A 10,081-nucleotide genomic window follows, 5' to 3' on the forward strand; every position below is an offset into this window, starting at 1 on the left:
GGGCTTTGTGTCTGCAGGTTATAAGGTGTAATGGGTGGAGCTTTGTGTCTGCAGGGTATAAGGTGTGATGGGTGGGGCTTTGTGTCTGCAGGGTATAAGGTATGATGGGTGGGGCTTTGTGTCTGCAGGTTATAAGGTGTGATGGGTGGGGCTTTGTGTCTGCAGGTTATAAGGTGTGATGGGTGGGGCTTTGTGTCTGCAGGTTATAAGGTTTGATGGGTGGGGCTTTGTGTCTGCAGGTTATAAGGTGTGATGGGTGGGGCTTTGTGTCTGCAGGGTATAAGGTGTGTGATGGGTGGGGCTTTGTGTCTGCAGGTTATAAGGTTTGATGGGTGGGGCTTTGTGTCTGCAGGTTATAAGGTGTGTGAGGGTGGACCTGAGCGGCCATGCTATAAGATCGCCTACTTCCATGATGTGTCAAGCCGTGTGGCGTTCAGTGAGGCTAGACGGGTCTGCGAGATGGATGAAGGTGAGCTGCTGAGCATAGAGAGTCCTGCTGAACAGAGACATGTGGAACACCTGTTACAGGTGAGAAACATAGATTAGTTCTAACTGTGGTAACATTAAATTTCATGTATGAAAAGCAGTGAGGGACACGTTTTATCTCCTCCTCCTTTCTTTCAGGCTCTACGTTCAGGAGCAGTGGGCGGAGCCAGAGAAGGAGGGGGAATAGCAGATGGTGACTTCTGGATTGGGCTGACTCGAGTGGGTGGAGCTGACAACAATTTGACTCCATGTCCAGAACTCTACCATTGGACAGATGGCAGCGTGGCCACCTTCAGGTGAGTGATTTCATCACTGTATCACCTGATTCCCCTCATGTAAATCCCACCTGTAACCATAGCAATGTTGATGCAGGAACTGGTATGTCGACGAACCTTCCTGTGGCGGCGAAGCCTGCGTGGTCATGTACCACCAGCCAACTGCACTGCCTGGTCTGGGAGGAGCCTATCTCTACCAATGGAATGATGACCGCTGTAACATGAAGCACAACTTCATCTGCAAGTATGAGCCAGGTGAGGTCAGCCAATCAGCTTCAGGCTCTGTTGAAGGTATGTTCTGTCTTCAGTCTTAGTGTTTTGAAAATTTTCAGAGAGCCCCCTGGAGAAAGAACACAGAGACACACCTGAAAGGCAGGGAACAGGTGAGTAGGGTAGTGGGGAACACCTGCAGTTGTATTTTAGTTAATGTGGTAACCTCTGTAGGTTCCATTTGCCCTCAACAGGGACTGCAGGGGGAGCCATGGTTACTCAGGCAGTAGGTAGCGTGGACGTCCCACCACAGGTCGCCGTGACAGCAGCTTCAGGTGAGAACACCTGTGACCTTTGACATGTGGTGATGTCACTCTGTCTGAAGCTGTCCATGTGTTCTCAGGTATGTTGCTGCTGTATGTGGTCATCCCCACCATCCCACTGCTGCTGCTCATCTTGGTGGCTTCTGGGACGTGTTGCTTCCAGACGCTCAGCCGGAGGTAGGACTGAGAAACTACAAATTCACCAACCCCCTCTGGAAAGAAACGTTTTGAAGGCTGACAGTTGGGATTTGAAATGGTTTCAATTTAGTTCATCTGAAGAGTCAGAACCAAAGGCTTCACAGACCCAAAGATGTTCCATCAGAACTGAAGGCTTCACAGACTCAAATACGTTCCAAAAGAGAAGAAGTTCAATATTTTATGAGTCATCGTCTTTAGAAGAGAACCTTGAAAAGGTTTATTCTGAACTCCATCCGAGAAAAAAAACTTTTGAGATCACTGAAGCTTCAATCTTTATAGTGACTCTTGCTGACCATCATAATCCCTTATGGTCCCCCCATCTGGAACCTATAGATTCCCAAGTGGTACTCTCATGGTCCCCCAGCTGGAACCCGTACAGAATCCCAGCTGGAGCCCTTACAAATTCCCAGCTGGGTCCCTTACAAATTCCCTGGGCTGGGTATATCCCCTCTTGAAAGCTCAGGGAAGCTACCCTCTCTGCTGAAGTAAGCTCCAGCAGACCAAGTAGACTTCCCTGACCTGAAGAAGGCAACCTACCCTTTTCCGGCTCAAGACCATGGTCTTGGATTTGGAGTTACTGAATCTCAATAAAACCCAATAGGACCACATCATCCACAAAAAGCAGAGATGCGATCCTAAGGTCACCAAAAAGGATCCCCTCAACACCTCGGCTGCTCCTAGAAATTCTGTCCATAAAAGTTATGAACAGAATCGGTGACAAAGGGCAACCTTGGTGGAGTCCAACTCTCACCGGAAACAACTTACTACCGACAATGAAGACCAAACTCTGGCGCCGGTCGTACGGGGACCCAACAGCCCATATCAGAGGGCCTGGCGCCCCATACTCCCGGAGTACCCCCCACAGGACACTGTCGAACGCCTTCTCCAAGTCCACAAAACACATGGAGACTGGTTGAACTCCCATGCGCCCTCCAGGACCCTGCTGAGGGTGTAGAGCCGGTCCGCTGTTCCACGACCAGGACCAAAACCACACTGCTCTTCCTGAATCCAAGATTCAACTATCCGACAGACCCTCCTCTCCAGGACGCCTGACCTTACCAGGGAGGCTCAGAAGTGTGTTCCCCCTATAGTTGGAACACACACTGCGGTCCCTTTTTAAATAGGGGGACCATCACCCCGGTCTGCCAATCCAGGGGAACTGCCCCCAATGTCCACGTGATTTTGTAGAGTCACGTCAACCAATGCAATCCCACAACATCCAGAGCCTTAAAGAACTCCTGGTGAATCTCATCCACCACCGGTGCCTTGCCACCGAGGAGCGTTTTAGCCGCCTCAGTGACCTCAGCACCAGAGATCGGAGAGTCCAACCCCGGGTCCTCAGGCTCTGCTTCCTCATGGGAAGACGTGTCGGTGGGATTGAGGAGGTCTTTGAAGTATTCCGCCCACCGACACACAACGTCCTGAGTTGAGGTCAGCAGCGCACCACCCCCACCATAAACAGTGTTGGTGGTGAACCGCTTTCCCCCCTGAGACGCCGGATGGTGGACCAGAATTGCCTTGAAGGCAGTCTTTTTTCATGGTCTCTCTGAACTCCTCCCATGCCCGAGTTTTTGCCTCAGTGACCACCCGAGCCGCAATCCGTTTGGACTGCCGATGCCTATGCTTCGGGAGTCCAACAGGCAAAAAAGACCTGATAGGACTCCTTCAGCCTGACAGCATCCCTCACCGCCGGTGTCCACCAGCGGGTTCGAGGGTTRCCGCCACGACAGGCACCAACAACCTTGCGGCCACAGCTCCAGTAAGCTGCATCAACAATGGAGGTATGGAACATGGCCCACTCGGACTCAATGTCCCCCACCTCCCCCGGAACGTGTTTAAAGTTCTCCCGGAGGTGTGAGTTGAAGCTCAGTCTGACGGGAGACTCTGACAGACGTTCCCAGCAGACCCTCTCTATACGTTTGGGTCTGCCAGGTCTGACCGGCATCCTCCCCCACCAACGGAGCCAACTCACCACCAGGTAGTGGTCAGTTGACAGCTCCGCCCCTCTCTTCACCTGAGTGTCCAAAACATGCAGCCACATATGGACACCCTTATGTTTGAACATGGTGTTTGTTATGGACAATCCATGACAAGCACAGAAGTCCAATAACAAAACACTGCTCAGGTTCAGAGTGGGGGGGGGGGGTGTTCCTCCCAAACACGCCTCTCCAGGTCTCACTGTCATTACCCACGTGAGCATTGAAGTCCCCCAGCAGAACGAGGGTGTCCCCGTTAGGAGCGCTCTCCAGCACCCCCTCCAAGCACTACAAAAAGGGTGGGTAATCTGAACTACTGTTAGGCTCATAGGCACAAACAATAGTCAGGACCCGTACCCCCACATGTAGGAAGAGGGAAGCTACCCTCTCATTCACCGGGGTGAACCCCAACATACAGTACAGGCACCAAGATGGGGGGCAATAAGTATGCCCACTCCTGCTTGGAGCCTCTCAGCATGGGCAACTCCAGGGTGGAAGAGTGTCCAACCCCTCTGGAGGAGACTGGTTCCAGAGCCAGAGCGGTGCGTCGAGGTGAGTTCAACTATATCTAGTCTGAACCTCTCAACCTCACACACCAGCTCAGGCTCCTTCCCCACCAGAGAGGTGACATTCCACGTCCCAGAGCCAGCTTCTGTAGACGAGGATCAGACCACCAAGGTCCCCCCACCCTCCTTCGACCACTGCCCAGCACACCAACTGCAGATTAACCATTACATGATTTTCAATACATTTATGAAACAAATCACATTTTTGAATTTCAAAATAAATTTATCAGATTTTTAAAACAAAATCTGTATTTTAAGATTCATTTATCAGACTTAGCATTTAATCCAAGTTAAGATGAGTTTTACTCTTGACAAAGTTTGTAAATTTTACATGAAGTCTGGAAACTTAGTATTGATGACATCACCTCTGTCTCCACAGTCGTCCTCGCACAAAGACCGCCACCAACCAATCAAACTTCTGGATCTCCAGGACGTCCAAACCTGATGCCATGGAGGTGTGACATCAGCAGCAGAGCGACGTCTGACTTTTTGTTGGCTCAGCTGGTGTTTCCTGTTTGACCGGCTGTTGACCCTTTGACCTTTTTAGTTTCTGATGTGATGCTCAGTGTCAGTATGTTGCAGTGCATTGTGGTCCAGATATATTCAAATATACTTCATGTTGACTGAACTCCACTAAGTTTCAGCTCTGCAGTCATTCTGACACCCAGCTGTGTTTACCTATCACAACGTRAGATAAAAATTAAAAACAGGATGTCTGATTCTTTGCAGCACAATAGAATCTGTAAAATGTTTATTCTTCTTCTGAGTCTTTTTGGATCAAGACGAGAGAATTTCTGCTGCTGAGCATCGAAACATGAGGTCAGAACTCAGAAGACCCATTTCCATTCAACTTGTTCTTTCAGTTTCAGAATAAAAGCATAAGATTTTCAGAGTAAACGACCCGTTTCTAGTATGGTGGTTCAGCAGAACTTCAGTTGACGTTCAATCGATGTTGGGTCAATGGTTCTGATTGGATGTTCGGTGTAGTCCATGACTCTGTTTGTTGTGACTGTGGAAGTTCTGGTGCATGGAATGTTTAAATATGTTTAAATGTTTAGTAAAAATAAAAAATGGACTAAACCTGGAAGTGTTTTTCTGTTGCTGTAAAATCTGGACATGGATAGAGCAGATTACCAAACCCTTCAAGGGGATGTGGGTCTGCGCTCAACTTCAGTCCATATCTTATGGAGTCCGACTGATCCAGAACCAAACTGTGCAGAGTTCTGATCCGTTTCAGGTCAGAACCGGTACCAATGTGTTGGCTCAGATTCACTGATGTGCAAATAAAACATTTGACCATGAGTGAAAACAAATATTTTTATTTTCATGTCGACTTCCAGAACTCAGAACTCCAGGTTTCGACCAGGAAGTGTCCAACCAGAAACAGGAAGTGTCCAACCAGAAACAGGAAGTGTCCAACCAGAAACAGGAAGTGTCCAACCAGAAACAGGAAGTGTCCAACCAGAAACAGGAAGTGTCTAACCAGAAACAGGAAGTGTCCAACCAGAAACAGGGAGTGTCCAACCAGAAGCAGGAAGTGTCCAACCAGAAACAGGAAGTGTCCAACCAGAAACAGGAAGTGTCTAACCAGAAACAGGAAGTGTCTGAGTCTCAATTCAGGTGTTGCAGCTGACCTTGGCTGCATTTGTTGGACGTTTACGTCACTGCCCAGCGCCGTAGACTGTCTCAGTTCATAGAGGCCTACTGCTGCAACCGACAAAACCCCAAAACCATAAGCTGCATCTTTGTATCCTACAGCTGACCATATCCTTGAATTTAATGCAACATCAGCAAATTAAGCAGAAAAACAAAGACGGTGGAGGTTAGTTTTTTTATGGTTGAGTTTATTTATTTTTAACGCAGTTTGGAAAATCATCACGAATCGAAGAATTTATTTTAAATATAAGTTTTGCAACTTAGCTGAAATTGATGCTGCAATGAGATGTTAAATAAAATGAAACTACAAGCACTGATACCGAAGCTAAACACAAATTAATTTATTTTAGTTACGTTTAACGCTTTAATGGGTGTTGCGAAGTTTTATCGTAAAAAAAACAAAAAAACAACTGAAGGCATGTGATATAAAATGTCACCATGTTAACGAGGCAGCGCGTGGTCACACAAACATGTTTTCTGTAGCCTTGACTGTCTCATTTCACAGCCGTTTCTGCAGCCGGCAATGGCAGCTCACATTGACCACACCCCTAACGTGGGCCAAGGTCTACGTGGGTCGTGGTCTATGTGGGCTGTGGTCTATGTGGGCTGTGGTCTACGTGTGTCGTGGTCTACCTGGGCTGCAACCCACGAACAAAGACAGACCCAGTGTCTCAAACCTGCTCTTAACTCCGCCCCTTTGATTCACAGTTCAGACTGCAATCATCAGTTGGTGGTTCTTCAGAACCACCAACTGATGACACAAAACTAGAGCAGCCAATCAGCTGTCTCGGTCTGGTTTCCATGACAACAGAACAGTTCTACTGGTGAGGTCTGCTGCTCAGACCTGTGGTCACGCTCAGAACAGCATCTCAGTCAGGTGGCGTCCGGTGGCTTCATGACATCATCATTCAGCGCAGGGTCACCCAGCTCACCAGAAGCTTCTACTTCCTTGATGACATCATTCAGCGCAGGGTCACACAGCTCACCAGAAGCTTCTACTTCCTTGATGACATCATCATTCAGCGCAGGGTCACCCAGCTCACCAGAAGCTTCTACTTCCTTGATGACATCATCATTCAGCGCAGGGTCACACAGCTCACCAGCAGAATCCACAGCGATCACAGTCTCTTCCTGTTTATAAGCTAGAGCGCGGGTCATGACATCATCATCTTCAAATAGGATGGGCGGAGCCTCATCTTGTGCCAGCCTGCCCACGCCATGCATGCGCCTCCGGTGCTGTTGCAGGTTCCCGCGGCGGTTGAAGCGGGCGGAGCAGAGGTCGCAGGCGTACGGCCGCTCGCCCGTGTGGATGATGATGTGTCGGGCGAGCTGCGAGCGGCACTTCTTGTCTTTGCCACAGATGTGGCAGATGAATGTCTCGGGCAGGCGCGCTCCGTTGGCGTGCACGACCTCGCAGTGCCTCTTCAGGTGGCTGTGGCGGCGAAAGCAGCGGCTGCAGAAGTCACAGTGGAAGGGGCGCACGTCGCTGTGGACCAGGGCGTGGCTGGCCAGCAGGGACCGGAAGCGAAACACCCTGCCGCAGACGGAGCACGGGAAGGCGTTGAGCGTGGCCACGCTCCTTCTGCGGGCGCTGGCCAGCGGCGCCTCTCCAGCCCTCACCCTCAGGTGCACGCGGGCGTGGTGCTGCTTCAAGCAGGCGGCGCGCTGGAAGCCACGCAGGCAGATGCTGCAGCGATGGGGTTTGTCACCTGTGTGGGTCTGAGTGTGAGCGTCCAGCAGCGCCTGGGACTTCAGCCTCTTTCCACAGATAGGGCAGCCGAAGGCGCCGTCCACCAGCGTGGCGGCCTCWCCTGCGCCCACATTGGCATGCAGCAGGATTTTGTGGCGCTTCAGCTGGTACTGRCGGGCAAACTTGCGTCCACAGATGTCACAGAGGTGGGGTCGTTCACCCGTGTGCGTCTGGAAGTGGATGACGAGCTGCGACCTGCACTTGAACTCTTTACCGCACAGGTCACAGAGCAGGGAGGCGGGCTGCTGGGGCTCGGCRCCACCGGACTCATGCACCACCTTCTTATGGTGCTCCAGGTCGTTGAGCCTCATGTAGGCTTTAGGACAGAGGTGGCAGCGGTGCGGCTTCACGCCCGAGTGGATGACCTCGTGCGTCTTCAGACGGGATCGACAGCTGAACGTCTTCCCACAGACGGCGCAGAGCCACGCCGCCGAGCGCCGCTTCTCTCGTCTGCCGACGCCGTCAGGATGGAGGTGTGTCAGGTGGTACTGCAGGTTGTCACGACGATTGAAGCGCAGCTCGCAGAGGTGGCAGGAGAACGGCTTCTTCCCCGTGTGGATGAAGGAGTGACGCGCCAGGCTCGACTTGTTCTTCATCACCTTCCCACAAACGTCACACACTGTGCTGTCCGGCTCCAGCTTCACCGCCTGCACAGGTGCATGCTGGGAGTCTGAGTCCTGCTGCACAGGTGCATGCTGGGAGTCTGAGGGGAGGAGACAGATGATTGACAGATTTTCATTTTAGGATGCTTCACATGAAATTCAATCCTATAATTTAGTAAAGTTTTGTTAAATATTTAGTTCTCTATTTTTTTGATTTTAAAACTTTTCTTGACTTTTTGGGATAAAAAGATGAAGCCTGTCTCACCTCTTGTTGGGGTCCAGTTGGGATCACTCGTGTCTTCCTCTACCAGCCCCCCATCCTCTTCCTCCTCTTCCTCCTCCTGCTGCAGGTCAGCTGACCTGCGGCGCTGGCGTCGGGCCACACTTTGCCTGGAGGGGTCGGAGTTTTGAGGCGGCGGTCTCTTTCTGGTTCTGGTTTGAGTGGGCTCATCAGAGAGTTTGATGGCGGGTCGGATGATTCTGGTTCTGGTCCGGTTGGTGGTGCAGTGCTGGAGCAGAGCACCACCATCTGATCCGTCGGGTCGGACCGTAAGACACTGGAGCAGCATCCCAGAGGAACCTGCAGAGAGCAAAGATGGCGGCATGGCTGAGTCAGACATCAGATCTCCAGAAGATTTTTGTAATTAGTTCTGTGATCTGATGATGTGTTTCTAACTGGGAAACCAGGAAGTAATTTACTGAAAGAAGCCAAAAGCTGGAGAGGATATATTTTTCTTTTGAACAATGCCACGTGGAAATAAATTAAATAATATTGAACAAGTGGCATCTGGTACCACGTATATTATGTCATCAGTGGAGACGGCTGAGATCTGGTTTAATAGAGGCAGTGCTGGAAAAACACTTCTCAAAAGCAGAGAGCAAAACTAATGAACATTTTAATCGTTTGGAGCAACGTCTGGATTCTCTTCAGATGGACGTCTCGGCTCTCAGAGAGGAGATTAGTGCACTCTGTGAAGAGAACACAAGTTTAAAGAGTCGCACCGAGAAGGTTGAGAACTCCTCTGATCGAAGAGGTTCAAACCATGAAACTGTTAAAGATTTCCACAACACTCCAAGCCAGCCAGTTTCAAAGACAGAAATACGTGGTCCAAGAATGAAGGCACTCCGTGGGATGGTCAGATGTTTTATTGCAACAACAGGAACACAGAGAACAACACTGAGCCTCAGACTGTCCCCCTGCTCTCTGCTCCTGTTTCTGAGGCAGCTGAGGCCTCGTATATACTGTTTAACAAACACTACTGTCATCTTAATAAAGCAAGATTTCATCCTAATGAAATGCTGGGTTAAGAGAAAACACAAAGATAAACACAAGTGATATCTAAGAATGATTGTGGTTAGCAGATCTTGTTCTGCTTTAATCACTGATGAACAGCATGTCATGACAAACTGGCTCATTAAAGTATGTCATGAACTACTAGCTCAAACCAAAAAGTATTATCTCCATTACACTCCCCCATTTGATCATTAAATGATCAATAAAACAAAACCCTTTAATGTATTAAAAATATATGCCAACTCAAAGCTAAGTATATGTAATTTTCTAAAATCCCAACCCCAGTAGTTCAATTTTTATTCCTCCCAGACATAAAAATATTCATCATCAGGGTATTTGCTCCTCCCTCCTCTGTATGATCTGATTCCTGAGAAAGCTGAGAGCCCACAGAATGAACAATTTACCATCAACACACTTACTCCTGCTTATACTTCCCTATACAGAGGTGTTTTTTTCATAAACACCACTGTGTTGATATGATGTTTTGCTTTTTTCCTCATTTTCCCTTGTGTGGTTTTTAGTTTTTCTGTTGTTCTGTTTGTCTAAAGGTAGCACAACTATGCACTACTAGTGCATAGGGAGAGAGGGAGGGAGGGAGGGAGGGAGAGAGAGAGAGAGAGGGAGGGAGAGAGGGAGCGACGGAGAGGGAGAGAAAGAGCGAGGGAGGGAGAGGGAGAGAGAGCACTACTACCCGCCACTGTGTTGAAACCCCCCAAAAAATCCCCTAAATGTTATTTTTTTAACT

At 49.5% G+C, this 10,081-nt stretch overlaps 2 protein-coding genes across 3 annotated transcripts in view; one reads left to right on the forward strand and one right to left on the reverse strand.

The window, feature by feature from the left end:
• The window catches only part of chodl (chondrolectin), a 6,718-nt gene extending 1,600 nt beyond the window's left edge, over positions 1-5,118 (forward strand). Inside the window, exons 2-8 of one of the 2 annotated variants that reach the window (XM_014033650.1) lie at positions 353-469; positions 625-782; positions 859-1,016; positions 1,094-1,144; positions 1,226-1,306; positions 1,375-1,471; positions 4,414-5,118. In XM_014033650.1, coding sequence (XP_013889104.1) covers positions 410-469; positions 625-782; positions 859-1,016; positions 1,094-1,144; positions 1,226-1,306; positions 1,375-1,471; positions 4,414-4,495 — 687 coding nt within the window. In that variant the 5' untranslated portion in view covers positions 353-409 and the 3' untranslated portion in view covers positions 4,496-5,118. Of the gene's footprint in view, positions 1-352; positions 529-624; positions 783-858; positions 1,017-1,093; positions 1,145-1,225; positions 1,307-1,374; positions 1,472-4,413 lie in introns of both variants that reach the window. The other variant, XM_014033649.1, reaches the window with a different exon arrangement.
• A 739-nt stretch (positions 5,119-5,857) lies between these two features.
• Positions 5,858-10,081, reverse strand: part of LOC106536382 (zinc finger protein 436) — a gene marked incomplete at its 5' end in the record, with an annotated part of 5,882 nt that continues 1,658 nt past the window's right edge. The window contains 2 exon segments of the mRNA XM_014033643.1: positions 5,858-8,143; positions 8,308-8,622. Coding sequence (XP_013889097.1) covers positions 6,564-8,143; positions 8,308-8,622 — 1,895 coding nt within the window.

This window comes from Austrofundulus limnaeus, unplaced genomic scaffold, assembly GCF_001266775.1.
Source record: "Austrofundulus limnaeus strain Quisiro unplaced genomic scaffold, Austrofundulus_limnaeus-1.0 Scaffold1797, whole genome shotgun sequence".
Lineage (NCBI taxonomy): Eukaryota > Metazoa > Chordata > Actinopteri > Cyprinodontiformes > Rivulidae > Austrofundulus > Austrofundulus limnaeus.